Here is an 18424-nt window from a genome sequence, read left to right as displayed (position 1 = left end):
GTGCAATAGATGATCTGGGTCTCTCTCATGTGAAGGGAACAAATGATATAAATGCACAGATTTCCTTAACAGAAAAATAAAGAGGAGGATGTCCCACTGTTCCGTCATAAGCAATTGTTCCTCTGGAGGATAATACATTAGCAGAACAAATTTCCACTGGGCCAAAGGCACAATCCTGGCCCTTCACCATGTGCTGAACTAGCACCTAAGCTTTAGGCTTTAATGACAGTCTCTGGAAACTTTAGATGACGTTTGTAAAAGCTTTTCCTTTTTAATTCTTATTTTAAACATATGTGCTGTGTGCAGACAACATAAGGAGATCGTTTAGCATATTTGCAGTGACAGCAAAGCTCAAACTGCAATCCAAGTCGCAAACACACTTGATTTTTGGAGAAGTTTGAGTTTTGTCTGTGCTCAGTCTCCGCTTCTCGGGAGACCTATGAAAAAATAACCCCTAAACATAATTTGGGCAAAGGTCTGGATGTGGGTCTGAGACCAAACTTGTCACGGCCAGCTCTATCCTCGGAGTTGTTCTACCTTTTTTCACCCCTGCTGTGGCCAGCCCAGCATCACCGTGTCCCTCTGGGAAGTCTCCCCAGCATGTGTTCAGCTACAGATGCAGCAGACGCTATTGCAGAACTAGCAGCTGCCCATTGAGGTAAACCAGAGCCCCTTTTAATATAGTTTTTATCTTACGCGGTATTGAATAAGATTATTAAAAAGTGAAATAATGGGGAAATAAAGGGAATTAAATTTTCTCCTGACAGCAGGCTTCAGTACTGTTCAGTGAGGAGTGTGACGTTACCAGCTGCACACGCACCGGGAGGTTATAAGGAAGAGGAATGAACTCTCCCAAGGCAGGAAAGGTGGTGCGGCGTGTCTGAGCCTAATGAGCGTGAACCCCCCCTTTCCTCCGAAGACACAGTTAATGTACACTGCAAATTTTCAGAACCTCTTAAAACGGACTTTAATAGCACAAACTTCAGACTGGCAGAACAGGAAAAAAAAAAAAATATATGCAGCTCACCTTTATGATAATAATTAATTTACTACCTTAATAAAATGTGGCAAAGGAATAATTGATAGTAATGTTTCACTGGTAGCGGATACAGTTGCATTGTTCTTAAACTGACATTAGCTGAAGGGAAAGTTAAATTCTTAATGTGGCTCTAGAGCAATTTAAAAGGTTAAATCACAGGATCCTTACCTGCATGAAAGGATTTTGCAGAAAATACAGGGTTGGATTCACTTTAGAGTGCTGTGCTATGAGGACAGCACTTACACAGCTCAGGAGCTCAGTACAGAGTCTCAATGATTTATAGCCTTATCTCTATTCAGGTGCCATCTATAGAGCATATGTATTGTACAGTATTTGGTAAGAGTCCAGTTTAGAAAACAGTTTTGAAAGGATAGTCAGTACTACTTTTAAATTATTTTTATGTTATTTTCCTGCATTATGGGTGATATTCTCTGCGAGGCTATAAAAATCCAGCTAGTTGACAATTTTATTTCTGCCACGTTTCTAATACAGCAAAAACCATCATGGCTCCCTTTGGTTTACAGTTGTAAGTGGGAAACCCACGTGGATTTTACTCCCCATGGAAGATCGTACACGATTTGCAGTAAGATACTGCACTGCATTATATTATACCGGTTACTATGACAAGGATTTGAATTTCTCCTTACAAGCATGCAAGACTATGATTTTCCCAGAAGCTCCCTCACTCAAATTTTTAATATAATCACCAGGTTCTTGATCAAATGTGTTAATGCTTTCAGGACATCAGTCAACAGCAGTGCTTTCAGCGCATACAATTAATGCTGTCTGTACTAATATCACTGAGGGATAGCTTGAGAGATGCGTGTATCATTAATTAGTTAACTGCTGATAATGGCAGCCTATGAATCTCTCCTGTAAAATCACATGAAGGTACTAAAACCAAGGCTTTGAATAACCACTGTTTTTTAGCAATGAATTTAAAATACAGACAGTAGGATACATTTTCAGGATATACTCCCTATTAAGACACCCAATAACAACTTGGGTTTCTCACAGGTGCATACTCATGACCTAGCCATTTTATGTGTGTATTAACACAATCACCTTCCCTCATCCTTAGAAAGGCTACAAATTTAATTATTCTCAAATACTCTTTTATAAAGACTGCATTTTCATTCCTCCTAGCAACTACCAGTGCAGGACTGGCAAGAAGCTCTCTCAGGAATCAATGCACAGTTCTTCCAGGCCAACATCTGTGGCCAGCTGCAGCGCTATTAACTAATAACCCACAGCCAGCTCCCAAACTCACATTTCTCATTTGGTAAGGCAAGTTATCAGTGATACACCAGGGCCTCAGTAATTAATCTATAGGAGAATATAGCAATGATTTCACGACAGCTGGTGAATATGCAGGGTTTGGGGTTGGTTTTTTGTTTGGCTTTTTTTGGAGATGTATCTGCTTGAGCTAGCATCAAATAAAGGACCATGAAGTCTTTTTGCGCAACCTTCATAATACTGGATCAATGCTGCCCCTATACTATTTATGAAGAGTTATAAAAGACACAGTCATCTTTGAAATAACGGGAAACATGAGTCAGCAGTCTGCTCTAAGTTACCTTTTTTCTCCATTCGTTTCATATCCATCAGCTTCTCCACGTTGTTGGGATCGTTCAGCCACAGCTGCATGCGGACAAAGGGTTCCCGTCCCTTCAAACTCAGCTTGTGCCAGGGCTTCGGGCGAGCCAGAAGGTCTGAGACAGAGCCTTGTGTTAGCCCTAGGATTGTCTCCCCAAACAAACGCTGACCTAATACGAAATTGAAAATCGCATGAATTCATTCAGCTAAGAGATGAGGCTAACTAAAGAGACAGAACACATCTACAAGATCATTTGTCAATTATTCTTACTTCAGAATTGCTTGAAAACCCAAAAGAAACCTTTAGAAGAATAAAAGCTCTGCCCCCCCCCACTAAAAGTGTAAATATGGAGCTTTAGTTTAATTCTTAGGATCTGACTGTGGCAAAGAGGGGAGCTCAACATGTTTGGGGACTGGGACCTTACAGTGAAACAGTGTGCAAAAAATAAAATTAATGAGATTAAAAATAAACTGAACTTTTAGCTAAGCAGGTAACTAGTGAGAGTAGTGAGGCTACTTAGCTCTTATGCAGAAGCGTAATGCAACGGCTTCGTTCCAACAGGGCAATCCAAACATTTCAAGCAATCAATGAACCAAGATCAATGTAACCCCCCCATTCATCAATGGTCATCTAAGTGTCCTCAAAGACACATGTACATATTTTCTGTGTTGTACTATTGGTGGTGTTCTAACTGTGTCTTACCAACTACAGATACTCACATTTTACAATACAACAGCCTTTTTTTTTTTTTTTTACAGCCTCTACGATCCTTCTAGTTAAGATTTTAATTCTCTTTCAAAACCCTATTGTCTGACAGGGCAAAAACTGCATATGGTTTTCAGTGTGCAGAATTTGTATGTGCACTGGTAATGCTAGTTTTACGTGGTTAAGATCTAACTTCCAAAGGACTGTGGAAAATGCCTGTGCAGCTCAAACCCAACCATACAGCTGGTTTTCTAAACCTCTTCACTTCAGTGTTCTTCCTAAGCTAAACTGCCTCAATATGCAACAGCTTTTGTTAAAAGACAGAGCCTGAAGTCATCCGAGTCACCGCCGGTGATTTCTGATACAAGCGCAGCTATAGTGTGTTTTCCAGGTAACCCAAAGATCTTTCCATGCCGACCAAGTTTAGGCCTCAGGGTCTTGTGTCTGATCTGTAGTTTTTGCATGCCCTCACTAACACAAAGCAGAACGCTCTTCCTGCGCTTCCTGGCAATGCCAGCACCCTTAGCGGCAACAAACAGATCCCTAAGGGACAATGCAGATATGTGGGAGCTTGTGCTCTTACAGCTCTCCAGGACATGTCTGCACTTGCAAAAGCACCATCAGCTCTTGCCTTCAAACAGGTCGTGGAAAATATCTGTTCTACAGCCCTTTGCCTAACTCCATGAATGTCCTCCTCCTCTTTAGAAACATCCCAAGACTTTTGCCCTGGTGATTTGTTTGGGGTTGTTTTGTTTGGGTTTGGTTTTTTTTTCCCCTGTATGGGGACAGGAGGGGATGTGGGACCAGTTAGAAGCTGCAGAACATCCCATTCAGATGCATAGGGCAGGTGGGTCTGCAAAGCTTTTGGAGGAAACAGCCGAGACAACGAAAGGCAGAAAGGGGAAACGAGGACAGGCCTAACATGACACAGTCTGCTAATAAGCTCTAAAACTAACCCCAAAAATGGTTCTTACAGACCTAACAGAAACCTAAATTCAGAATTCACTTAAGTACCTAAGTAAAAAGTGATTTTCCATTACCCTCAGTATCAGGAAAATCAGACAAAAGAAGTAACTCAGGGCCAATTTTAGATCATGCGTATTGCAGAGAGAACCTACTCCCTGTCGGTCTGTTTAAAAAAATCAGTAAGGCCTCACCCATTTACCTCTAAACCTGCCAGCTACTAGCAAGATGAGACAGCTACTTTAAAAAAATCTTTTAATTTGCCTTCGTAACTAACGTTCCCCCCCAGTTCCTAAGCCCGGGCTGTGCTCAGGCTGCAATGCCATGAGCATTTCTTCCTGCAGCTGCGGAGGCTCCAGCAGCTGCTGCGCAGGGCCAGCGTGGCCACTGCCACCGCCTGCTTGGCTGCACATTAAATCGGAGCAGGGAACCGATCTGAGTCAAACCAACCTACCTAGAATCAAACGGCCTCTTTTGACTCAGACCAGCTGGGCAGGTTTATTGTGTGGCCACATGAAGAGGAATGCCAGCACAAATTCGCAAAAGGGTCAGGAATAAGCACACATAAGATCAGGTACTAGCAATGCTGCTAAAGCAAGCGAACTTCAAACTACAGCCTAAAAATTAAAAATGCAAATGCGGGAGAAGGTAACGTCATGTTCTCTTGGTGTTAAAAACAAAGCTAAAGATGTTTGTATCATTTATTTTATCCCAGGATGTGGCCCGACAGGATAAAACACCTGAAAGACTCCCAAGCTAAAGGGGAATGTGTTAGAAATCATTCTCAGGAGGTAGCAGGTATATCACACTCCATCAGAGTGCTATCAATAACTGCAATATTTTTAAGCACAGGTTTCCTAAAATTCCTGCTAATTCTCCCTATCTTTGGCCCCACTATCCTTCATGCCTATTCCCACTGATGTTGCTTTCAGTAAATTATGTTGGTTTCATGGTTAGTCCTGGCCCTTTCTGCAAAATCCCCACCGCTGCAATCCTTCAATAGCTCACTGCATTTGTTTCCCTCTCCAAGTTTTACGCTGCCCAACAGGGAATCACTGGTAATACTATGACGTTTGGGACTAGGATTACCAGCAGCATCTCAGTGTTAATGCTGCCGGCATTGTTTGTTAAAACAGTGACTGTTAAACGAATACTAAAAGGCGTGGGAGCAAAGACCCGCCAAACATATCTTGAATGGTTTTGCACAACTTTGTTCTTTACTGGCCAGTGATAACGGAACAACTGAGCCACCACCAGTTGTCTGAGACTGGTTCACAAGGCTCTGAGGCCTAAGAGAGAGAAACCTGTGCACCGAGTCAATCTGGTGCACTAGCACACTGAGGGCACAAAAGGAGACATTGAAACTGGTTCCACACCTAATGCAGAGTTTGGGGCACATTTCCTGGCTCTTCTGCTGCTTTTTAGGCTTGTCAGCCACACTGTAGGAAAACAAAAATCATGGGAAATAAAAAAGACTAAGTAAAAATGGCATCAAAGCAAATGCAAACAAAAATACTTTTTCAAACCTCTCTGGAACACAGAGCAGGTACAGCACTCAACAGCATTTTGCCCAAAAACTAGGGGCTTGAACCTGCAAACCCTTACTGTGACTTGTGGCTTTACCTCTACATTACCTCCACTGAACAAGCAACCACAATCTGCTCGTGCCAATGTGCACGAGCATGTAATTTTGCTGGGTTCAGTGGAACACCATCTCATGCAGGCTATGTCCACGATCAGGGCCATTTTCTTTTTTTTGCCCAGATTATGTTAAATTACAACTTGCAACCTCCCCCATCTCAGTAGTTTTCCACTTTAAAAAAAATAATCTAAAATAATAACATGTTATTCTGTGTCTAGCCAAAAAAAGGCTTCCTTACATACTAAAATAAAGGAGTTTTTACTTATACAGTCATAATGTTCAGATGATATGGAATTCCTCTCATGTAAGTATCATCAGCAGTCTAAATCTAAACATCTTTTTGGTCCCTTTTGTAGTGAATGGAGAGAAATTGGTACCTCCGGAGAGTACCAGACATCTATTTTGATCAATGTGAGTGAGATGAATCCCATGCTAAGCCCCAGAAGCACGTGCAGGTAACACTGGGGCGACCCGTACTGCCTTCCCGCTACAGACTTCAAAGGTCTGCTAAAGGCTTCCCAATGCCTTGTGAGGGAGGCAAGTGTTAAACACATATGAAGAACCAGTGGTTTAGAGGCATAGTGGCAGTATTAAGCGTGGATCTCCCATTCTCGGATCCGGTTAATCCCTTGGACTACTCAAAATGTACAGCCCTGTAAGTGTTACACTTAATTTGACACCCAAAAACTTATTTGTAAGCAAAAGCAGCCTTAGCTTTGCACATCTCGTAAGTGAAATACCTGCATGGCCCCATATACTTATCGATAGGTCACCTAAACCTCAACGGAGTCTGAATTTACCCTCCTAGCTCTACAGGTACCCTCCCCTAGCACTATGCTTTTGCTTGTGACGCACCTCCCTCTCCCATCGTGCTGGACTCCTCTATTTCACCTATGCCTAAACCGCTGGGGCATGGGGAAACATGCATTTCTCCAGGGGAGATCTCCTTGGCTTTGAGGCTGGGTCTTCCTGACAGCCTGCTGGACTGTATTTAGGGAGGTGGGAGTAGTGTCTGGCTGGTCAGCCAGGAGCAGAGCATAAGAAGAGCAAGGATATGATGAGATTTTAAGGAGAGTGTGACAATCTAAAAGGATTTTTCTACTGGTTTAAAAAAAAAAACACAACTATCTTTTTTAGAAGCTTAAAGCATAGGTCACAGTCAAACCCAAGTATTCTTGTAAACATCTACTGAAATATAGCTTAAAAATAAAAGCCTGAATGCTTCCATTTTATTTCAGTCAAGAAATGAAAATAAAGGGATTTACCAAGATTGTTGTCCGTTAGCACTTCTTTGACCCTCTTTGTAATGCCATATGTATCCAGCTCAGGGGACATCGCAACCAGTTCTTGAATGCTGAGCGCCGAGTGGCCCGACAGCGGCAAAGGTGTTGTAGACTGGGATTCAGAAGCAGGTGGCTCATTAGATTCCTGGGATTTGCCATCCTTACTTGTCTCTATAGTGGGACAGGGTTGCTGCACCAATTCAGTCAGGCTTTTCACTGATTCACTGGAACTCATTGGAGACTCAGGAGCGGGACTGCAACTGGCAGAAGTCTTTGGAGTGCTTTCTGTAATTAAAAAAAAAAATGAAAGAAGTCCCCACTTTAGCATAATTGTAATGTTTTGATTGCAGGATATTTAACTTTCCTTCTCATTTATATTCTACCTACTTAAAGAAATGCCTAAGTATGCAAAATGCTACTTGTTATGACTCGCTAACTAAAACGCCTCTTTTTAAAAACAAAATTATTTTCTAATTTTATCTTGAGTCATCTCTGCTTTTTTATAAAGACAAGATGTACAAATACAAATAAAAATCAGGAAAAAAATGGCAAGTGGATAGTCTGTAAGTTTGCAAGAAATTTCCTTGGTCAGGAAATCTCTCAGTTTTGCTTTCTGCAACATTTTTGTATGCAGATGCTTTTAAATGTACCGTTACAGACTGGTTTAAGCCTCCTTCTGTGACTTGTAGGAAACTCACTCAGCTACTGCTTTGTAGTGTCAATGAGGGATTTTCTACAACTGATACAACTTTATATTTTGAGAGTGTTATTGATTCCATTTTATTTCTTACCACTTGCATCACATTTTCGCACTTCTCTTCGCCCAGAAGTAACAAGATTAAAGTACAGTTTGCAATTAAGTTGTTTTAATTAATGTGTTTGAGAATCCAACATAAAGATAGCTAGTGGATGAAGAGACACCCAAACCTGTTATCGTGACACCTTGTTTAAAAGAAAGCTTTCTGAATGTCTTAATTTGCCAACAACATTACGTTCTGTACAAAATGTTGGTCTCCCCTAATAAATTCACATTTATCTCTAATGAAATGTACCAACTGAACTGATGCTGACAATCCAGACATCTAACGGTAAAGTCTAAACGGTGTTAAAGACATGTAGACAATGGGGTTTAAAAGAGTAACTCCCTTGGAAAGATAAAGAGCACGTGATTCCTTCATTCACAGTTCTTTCCCATTTTTTTGGGACTGCTTCTTCCTCCTTGCAATCTCACATCTCATTACTTGACATGGTTAATCGCACGTATCTCAGATTCATCCATCAGTGGATTTGCCTTGAGATCTCTGGAGGAAGCTTACAATGCTCTCCATCGTACAAGGATGAGTCTACATCAAAAACTTAGTCCCTTTAACAGAATTGCGTTCTCCTGGGCGCTGCAACACTACTATGAGAGTGGTTCATTCTGCAGCATCAGGTCCTGTCACCACCATGGCGATGGCTAACAGCAAATGTCACTATTTTTCAGGTCTCTTTGTTAGCCAGAATATTGTCAAAGCATTACAGAACGCCCAGCTTGTGTAGCATGGGAACATCCCAAATACCAAAGGAAAATACTACCGATGTAAAAGCAGGGTTCAAACGAAGCAGGGTGCACGGTCTAATTGTGTTGTTCAAGGAAACAGCTTTCCTGATGCTGCATTTAAGAGAGGTTCCCTGACATACTCACATAAAGTTGCTGTCTCAAACCAAGCAACTGGACTTTTCCCTTAGAGCTTTATGAGAGATGCAAAAGAGGCAGACATAAAAGGAAAGCAAGGTGCATATAAATCTTTAAGGTAATAGGGATCTTACAAATCTTATTTCTTTTCTCCGTTCACCCTAGGTCATCGTACAACCGAATATAAAACCCAGCAAATGTTATTTTTATATCAGGAGCAGCACAGGAATTGTACTGTAAATTTGCCCTGATTCACCCATGCGAGGGACCAATTTGGCAGATCATCCATCTTGTTCACTGTACACTGTCAGGGATGGCATGGATTCCCTACATGATAAACAGATTTCTTCTCAGGTCTGTGTCCTTTAACCCACAGCAAGGTCAAAATTATGGCTGCCTAGCTAATAAACTGCACGGCACTCGTTCAAGTTCCCTCTAATTTTGTCCCTTGTGCCAGCTTATACAAATCTTACTGAATAACTAGAGCAGCTGCAAATTTCCTATACAATTCCTCATCCGTGCACTGCAAACCACATGCACAGGGAGCACAGAAAAAATAAAAAAAATCATAAAAAAACCCCAACCCCAACCACACAGGACTAAACAAAAGCATTTACTAATGCTTCTTTCTCCCTCTCCTCTCCCTGCCCAGCCTAATTATGTAAACAACAAAGGTAATCTATATTATCATCTATCACTGCAATGCTCTATGTTGCTTGCACATTAGCTTATTTATTTTTTATATCGCATATCAAGAGCTTACTTGAATTTCATTTTTAAGGCCAATCTGGTGCTTATTTACTCAAAAAGGTAGGATTATCTGCACCTAATTTTGGAAGGCAGTACAGATGACAAACTGCTTGCTTTTCCCCCAGCGAAAGGGAAATGTACAGCGATTTCAGATGAGGCATTATGCGCATACACTACAAATAACTCCAAATATGTTCCCCATTCATTTTTAGCATTTTTCCCTTATGGAAAAAACATTTTCAATATCACATAAATATTTAAGGAAAAGATCCATTATTTGGAAAAGTAAACTCAATAATGAAATAATGCAAACATTTCCTGTTAATCTACTTAAAAAATTAAATAGACATTTAGAGTACAAGTGACTGCTGACAGAACAAAGGGGAAAATTGAATGTATTCACTATTACAGATTTAACTGTCAATCCACAGCCATTTCGCATGTTTTATGAAATAATTTGTCTGTATTCATTTCTTTCAAGTTCCTCACAGGACAAAGAAACAAATTCAGGCCATCTGAAAAATACATATTAAGATTTCCAAAGTAGCAATTGAACATTTCCAATGAAAACAGTACATTGAAAGCTTGTTTCTTTAAAACGTGTTATGCTTTTTTAACCCCAGACTGTGCCAGAGAACAGCACTAACGTAAGAGCGATCCAGTTTCTTATAAGTGAATAGGTGATGTTCACCGAATGTTTACACATTTGTATTTAGTGAGGAAGAGATCACTTTGTCAATATAAACGTAAAACTGCATTATGGTAGGATGTACAAGCTGTGAACCCCACAGCCACCATTTATTGATGAAGTTATTTTGATAAACTCCAGAAAAACTTTGCTAAACCAGAGGGGTGCTGCATTTTGCTTTCCAACAGCCTGTATCCAGTTTGAAACCTGAAGCAAAAGCCCCAAAGCTTCAAAAATAAGGGGCTAGAAGTAAAGAGCTGGAGAGATGAAGAGTGACACCAGGAACAAGGTCACTACAGAACCTGGCATCTTTTTGAATCTCAGGTAGCCAAAGACATCAGCCATGGCCTGTGCTTTATAGAGGATGGGAGAAACAGGGTCTTCCCAAACGAAATTTGCTGGAAAGATGAGTGTCCAAACAGGTCCCAAGCATGTGATGAAATCCTAGTTCAACATGGCAATTTTAAATGATCGGGAAACTGGTGTAACTTTTTCATAATTACAGGTTGATGTTGAAAAAAGTCATTAAAGATTCAAATAACACCATAAATGCATTTAAGTGATCCAAATCTTCTAAAGCTGCAAGTATAATGGAGTCACAAAAGGGCAGAGGCTCTACCATGCAGTTTTTACATTATTACTTCAAAATATATGTCTAGGGTATACGGAAGTTAGGCACTTCCCACCAATTTTTAAAAGCACTTTCAAATATGCAGCGCAGAAAATAATAATAAAATGCAAATCAAGTACTAGGAAGTGATGCTTGCGTAAATGGGCCAGCAATCTGAAATATTTGGCAAGTGCAACTGGCCTCCATTCATAGCTAAAACACGAAGACAACTGAATGAGTATTTCACAGCTGATGAAAACAGCTAAGAGAGAGCTATGACCACACAGTGAAGGTGAGCATTCAAGTCTTTCAAGGCAAATATGTCTTCATAAAGACAAATACACGTGATGCAGCTTGCGAACGCCAGAGCACCATACTTGGGAACGTGTCAGTCCTGGCAGCACGCATGGTCCTTACTCTTAAGTCAGGAAATTCTTCAGTTGTGGGTTTTTTTCCTACTACAGTATTAGAGAGGGATGCATAATCTAATATGAAGATACATAAACAAATGGGAACAGTCTCAACACTACACAAATAGCTTCTGTCTTCTTTTAAAATACTATTTTCCCAATATAGAATTTGCTGCTTGAATGACCATCTTACTACAACAAAACCCCAAACCATCACCACAGCTTGGCGATGTTGGAAACGGAGTTCCAGTCTCTACTCATTGGTTATGTCAGTTTTCCTGAACTTAAAATTAGTTTTTCTTATTCTTCTCCAGCTACAAGACTCCCCACCCTCAAGCTGGGGTCAGGTCCCCAGTACTGGATCCTGGGTCCCAAATTGCTTGAACACTGTCTGTAGAAGATTTTGGACTATAATGATCCCACCGGTGGCTTGCAAATTACCTGAAAACACCTCCCTCAACACAGTATCAGGCTGACACATTCCTCTACGAGGTCTGATCATGTTCAGCTATCGTGACATGACAAAATCCCTATAGGGTGTAATGAACCATAGGCTGCACGGGGCTCCCCTCCTGCAGCACTCAGTATCATCAGTCAGCTGCACCAACTCGTTGGTCAGCGACATTTAATTATATTCTGCAAAACTGCAGGGCACCGGTCAAGAAGGACCATTTTTGTGATGCACAGGAACTCTTCTGACCGCAAGAAGAAATCCAACACGGTCCTCCCTACCAAAGCAGCAGTACAGCTCAGATCCACAGCACACTTGGGTGGGATGCTCCTTCTGAAGCTGCTCAGGACACCTCCGATGTAAAGACTTGCAGGTGATGCCTGCTACAACCTCCCCAGAAAATCGCAGACGTCTACATGACCTGACAGCAGTCCTGGATGCATCCCCCTCAACAGAGGTATCTAGATGACGGAGCAGTGTGGAGACATGGATACAGTTTCATCAGTCCCAGAGGCATCCCGCTGCTGTCTGCCAGCACAGGCACGTTCCTCCGGTGGAACTTCTTGCATGCCTTTTGAGAGCTGCAGGTTTGCCACTTTTGCTCAGACCCTGCCGCAACTCCTACAGCAGTGCACTCACTTTACAGCCACTTGGACAGCAAAAGTTCAGAGCAAAGAGTTCACTGAGAGCATCTGAATTTGCAAGCACACCACACAAGCTGAACGCGCCCAGCCTCTCCTCCCCGCGTACTCACCCGGTTATAAAGAGCACCCTGCACTTTTGCAGCTTGGGAATGGCTGGGAGAATAAACTGCCCAAGTGTTGTTGCTAACACAAACTTAGCTAATCAACGGCAAAAGGGCTCGTGGGGAACAAGGTAGGAAAATGGCAAAGTTGGGGAAGACCATGCAAATCGCAGGAGGTATTCAGGGGCCTCTAAAAGGATTATGAAAAATATTATATTCTAAAGACAGCAGGCAGGCAACAGCTGCCTTAAGTTTCAGAGCGAAGTGGATTGAAAAAGCAGATCCACTATAATTTTCAGACACAAATCTCTGTAGTTTATCTGATCCACTATTTAAATTTCAATACACAGTCCTCTATCTGCAGTAATAATAACCTAAATTCCATTTAGTGTTCATTTGAGCAGTCAGGATAAAGTCATTTCTTATTATCTCCCCACTGTGTAAAAAACAGCTTGAAGGTAGGAAGTCAGCAAGCATTTTCACCAAAAAGTAATTATTGTAAGTGACATTTTTACTGCTGGCATGCCATAAGGCGAACTGCGCATTTGGAAGGACAAGTTGCTAAAACAAAATGACAGGGTACTCTGTGACATTCCGACAAGAACCCAAACATGATTTAACTGGCGCTTGGTTTGATGCACCACTTTTTGTAATGTCCAAAACTCGGGCTTCAGGTTTATGCCAAACTAGTCAAATTCAAAATTCCTGATCGAGGAGCAGTGAGAATCGCCACGTCCTGTGCACAGCGGAGCAGGGAGGCAACGAAGCATCCCATGCTCCGCTCACTCCCTTTACAGCAAATTAGAGGGGAAGACGAAAGCAGACAAATGCGGACAGGAGATTTCTCGGCAACCTCTTAAAAGAGCATTTGCTACTTCAGGGCCTGCGTTTACCTCCTCGTGCAGATGAGTTAATGGACAACAACAGACCTGGCAGGCTGCCTGAGACCAAAGTGGCTCACACTGGGACTGGATTAGTTTCTGGTTTCCCCTGATGATGAGGCTGCCCATTCTGTCCAATTCCCAGACCAAAAACCAGTGTGTGTGTTGCCCTGAGAAGCAGGACCTGATCACACAGCCGATCAACCGAAGCATCCGCAGGACAAGCGCGTTATTCTGTTTCCCAAGGTCTGAAAATTTCAGGGAGGGATTTTGTTCTCTTGACCTTCTATCTGATTTTACGTTCAGCAATGGCTGTCTTTGCAGGATTTTCTGAAGCACCATAGCAACTCTCCTCGCTAACAGTGGTGCGGTGCAAGTGCGAACTATGTAATAAATCTGATCAGCGTTTGCGGAACAGCACTGCAATACATCCCTCTTCTGACTAATTAAAAGAAATGACACGTGAAAGCGGAGCGCTTTCTCCCAGGTAGTGGTTTTGGTGGATCTGCTTTAAGTGAGTGAACCTTGCCTATTCACAATTTGCAAATTAATGTGGTTTATGAAAATGTGATCCTCCCTACGGTTATAAACTCCCACAGTTATATGTAGGGAGTATACAAACCTCCCTACAGTGTGCATATATAACGATGTAAAGTACATCAGTACATGCAGTTATAGTTGCAAGCACTCGCTATAGTTCCGATTATAGATTCCCACTATGACCGTGGAGATTTTGTTTGTTTGTTTATTTGACAAATGTTATAACTTTGGGGAAAATGTTATTTTGGGTCTTGGCTCAGAGGGAAATTTTATGTGGATGAGGGGAGGGATCAAAAGAAAACCCCTTTAGGAAAGCGTGCAGATGTATGCGTGTCTGCACTGAAAGGGGAGGAAACCAGCTCTGATTAACTCTGAAATTACTGGGGCAATACTAAAAAAAAGTATATACATATACCCATTCTGCATATGAGTATATGTCAAGTGACAGGAGGACGCAAAACTATCTGAATGATCAGGGTAAATGTTCGAAGTACTTGAAAAAACTGCTTCTGAGTATTGTTAAAGGATTACAAGGTATTGCCGCAATTTTGTGTTGCATTTTCAGTAATTATGTTAGCTTTGCGCTTGTATTAAAAAAATGTGGGTTTGAGCCATTCTAGAAACCAGAAGGAGCTGGAGAAATCAGAGAAGTTCAGAATAGAGCAAGTAAGATGGGAACTGGCGACAGACTCATGAAGAGAGATTTACAGCTGGGCATTTAAAAGTACTCAGAGCAGTTGGGCAACCAATTCTCCTTTCAATGAATACACAACCACAAACGCCTCAGACAGTCTTGGAAATCCCACTATTGTGCCCAAACCTGCGACTTCTCACAGCCACGAACTGGCACCATACCAGTTTAAGGTACTCCTGTCCTAGCTCTAGCCTTTACTTCCATTTTTCGCCTGACACTGAACCACAATCGTGCTGCCCCACGGAGCTGGGGGAACCAAATCTGCAGTGAGGAATCAGGGCAGGGGACCGTCCTGCTCGGCTCACAGCCTCGATGGGTCAGATTTTCCTCCCTCTGCCTGCCTCTTACAAAGCCTTTGCCACGTGGAGTAGGTCAGTGCTGTCACTTGGGTCTCACCCCTCTTTCTCCGGCTGCTGCAGGAAGGTGTCCCCGAACGTCCTGGCTGGCGAACACGTGCAGCCCTTCAGACCCAGCTCTCGAGCACTTGTGCCAGCGAGCGCCCGAGCGCTCTCCGAGCCGTGTGTTGTACCCCACTGATGCCACGTGCCTCAAGAGCTGGAAAATTCTGTTCTGCACAACCTAGGCACCACGCCATGCCTGGACGGACGGAGGCAAAATCCAGGTACCCGGACAGGAGGAACGGCTCTGCAACATCAGAGAGCGGGACAGCCGTAAAGCTGGGTAAACTCAAACCATCCAGCTCCTTCTGAGTGAGGGGGACTCTGGTACTTGGTGCTCTGCTGTGGCATGGGTGGGCTCAGATGCGGGGTATGGAATGCTACAAAGGGCAGTCTGAACACCTAGGATGTCCAGAACCTTATGCGGAAAGACACAACTGGAATTAAACGATGCAAATGAGAAGTTGCACTGGGATCTACTGGACTTCAAAATGGACGCACCAACCCCCAACACAACTGCACCACCTGATAAAACTCTCGAATAGAAGCATTAAGGAAAATTTTTTACATGGCTGACAGGGAAGCATGAGGTCTCTATATAGCCATATTTTTAAAGTGCTATTTTACAACAAATGAAGGGGGGGGGGCGGGGGGGGCAGGAAATAGGAACTTGAGAATTTTTTTAGCTGGATGTAGACACACAATGGGAAACATCAGAGCGATGCTCAGGTCAGGCCAACAGCCCCAAAATCCTTGCCCAGGCTCACTGCCCAACAGCGATGTCTATGGCACAGGTACACAACACAGCAAGCACACAGGGAGAATCTCCCCTAACGCCCCCCTGCTCACCCACGGCTTCTGGAGCCCAGAGTTGGGTCTCTGCATCGAAGAGTGCTGAATGGTAATTTTTTGTTTTTATGTATCACCTTTAAGCAATTAAAAAACTCTTTCTAAAAAAGAAATCAAATTAGATGATTAATGGCAAAATCATGGCTGCTTTCAAAGACGCTGTTCTACTCTGCTAACCTTTATTTAACATTCAGATTTGTCTGTTTCTGTAACTTAGTCAGAAGTCGACATTTAGAAATAACTGCTGGAAAATATTTTCAATAACCTTATTATTAAAACAGCTTGTGTGCAGAAGCTTTATTAAGGACTTTCTGAATATTAAAACAAATATGTCATGAAAGCAATCAATCAAGATGCCACAACCCTACATCGTTATATTTTTAGTATAATCAAAATAAATGCATGCAGAATACCTTTTGGAAAATAGAGTCAGAGCTTTTATGCTGCACTTTATGGTGTCTTTGTCGACTTGCTGACCTTGTGATTAGACAGTAACTTTAACACGTTATGCGTTTATGATTGTTTGTTGTCCTCCTCTGTTGTAAGCCTGGGTGTGAAGGTATTTCTATATCCTCCTTCAAGATTTTAACCTCTTGTCTACTCCAGCCAAGAGCATGAAGCAGAACACATATGTGCACTGTGCATCGCATTTAAACATATCTCCCCCGCTAAACAATGTGGACATTCATTTGCTACGGGCAAGATCCATAGGGGATGGATGGGAGGCTAATGACTGCTTTCCTTCCCCAACCGAGCATCCCATCTAACAGCCGCAGCACAGTGGGTTGCTCTTCTTCTTAGAAGCAAGCAGTCGAGGAGGAGTGACCCTGAACACTGCTACACTAAACGCACTCCTCTTCAGGAGGAGTACTGCCTAAAGTACTGAAACAAAATGACATTTACATTGTACGCAACAATATTATAAAAGCTATTAAGGTACATTATTTTACACATCCTCATAATCTCTCCATACTGCTTTACTTAATTTGTGATAAAATTGTTGAGAAAGGGTACTTAATGTAGGACAGTCAGTAAAAGTAATTTATCATCTTCCCGCTTCGGTGCTCACGTTATCAGCGAACTCATTTTCTGCATTCATCATGCAATCAGCCTATTATTTGCATATTAATCAGGCAGTGGACCATGAAAGAGCTGCATCCCAGCCAAATGCTGCACTATCTCAGGAGGAACACTCAGTAATTATCATACATCAGTGTTATGATGTGGTAATTGATTATAACATCTTTCTGTTGCCCCTGGGGAGTCCCACTGCTAACCCAGCTTCAGGCGTTCTGTGCAGATTTTTCTCTGAAAATTAGAGAAACCATTGCTGTCCTTTTATTAGGTTTTTTTTTTTTACCTTTACAATAGACAGCACTCTCAGCATTTCCAAGTTACTTTTCCTTTTTTTTTTTTTTTTAAAATGAAACCCTCTTTAGGGAAAAACCACCTGCCTCACATCAGAAAAAGTTAAAAAAAAACCCCAAACGAAAACCCAAAACTGAACAGTTGGGCTCATTCTTGCTCGTCCTCTCTCCTTCAAGGTCTGGTGGCTTTTTAGGTGCTGGTATTGCTTACATAATACCCTTCCCCATCAAACACAACAAAATGTTGCAACTTCAATAGACAGTAATTGCAAAGTTCGCATAAAGGCAGTTAAGTTGCTTTATTTAGGTGCCAAATGAGAGGCTAATTTTGGTCCTCTCGCAAAGGACAAATGAAACATCTGCCAGTTCAAACGCGCACTATTTTTAGGACCCAAGTTCCAGAGGGGTAAAAGAGAGAAACAAACCTAAAAGACAACTGTAGTTACACTGCAGCCCCCTCGCACCTCCTTCGTGCCTGCGGACCAGGCAGAGAGGAGCCGGAGGGGGCAGCCCCCGTCCCCGCATCCATCCCAGCCTCCCTTCAGCAAGCAAGAGTGAAAAGGGGGATGTCTCAGGAGAAGACGCCAGAAGGGAACATCTCACGCCGCGTGACAGAGAAGAATGTTTCGGTCCAGCTCTGCAGCGGGGCCAGGCGACCCGCGAGGAGAGCTGGTGAGAACACCTCGCAAGGACAACGTCCCTCTCCAAAGCAGCTTTTTGTCCTGGGACAGTCTTGTCCGAGAGACCCCCAGCGCTGACAGCAATGTGGGGGTGTTTTGGCAAGCTCATGTTTTGCCAATAAATAGTCTCAAACACTGCCTGAATTATTCTGGGCAACAATCACCCTTTTCAACCCCACTATAGGGCATCACAGACACAGCCAAGGGAACAAGTATCTTTTAAGTCGCTATCTTTGACAAGTATAAATATGGGCCATGTACTTCAGGCCTGTTTTACATTTCTTGTTGTCATTATATTTTCTCCTTTCATTAGGCTTTTTAATTGGAGATTTTTCTATTTTCACTTTTATTTAAATTTGATCTCAAATCTGCTTTGCTTTGTTTTCAATGCAAGTTGTGTTTCTCATCAAGTTTAAAATAATCACTGGATTCTTTCATTTGCTGTTTCTCTGGATGG

At 42.3% G+C, this 18424-nt stretch overlaps 1 protein-coding gene across 8 annotated transcripts in view; it reads right to left on the bottom strand.

The window, feature by feature from the left end:
* Positions 1–18424, bottom strand: part of CUX1 (cut like homeobox 1) — a 281435-nt gene that overhangs the window by 41382 nt on the left and 221629 nt on the right. For 7 of the 8 annotated variants that reach the window (XM_055797915.1, XM_055797916.1, XM_055797919.1 and 4 more), the window contains 2 exons: positions 7212–7514; positions 2617–2805 (listed from right to left, as the gene is read on the bottom strand). The exons of the other annotated variant lie outside the window; for it this stretch is intronic. In XM_055797915.1, coding sequence (XP_055653890.1) covers positions 2617–2805; positions 7212–7514 — 492 coding nt within the window. The remainder of the gene's footprint in view (positions 1–2616; positions 2806–7211; positions 7515–18424) is intronic. 8 annotated transcript variants of the gene reach the window in all.

Source organism: Falco peregrinus, chromosome 2 (genome assembly GCF_023634155.1).
Source record: "Falco peregrinus isolate bFalPer1 chromosome 2, bFalPer1.pri, whole genome shotgun sequence".
Taxonomy (NCBI): domain Eukaryota; kingdom Metazoa; phylum Chordata; class Aves; order Falconiformes; family Falconidae; genus Falco; species Falco peregrinus.
The sequence above is the reverse complement of the archived record's forward strand: the minus strand, read 5'-3'. Positions and strand labels throughout refer to the sequence as shown.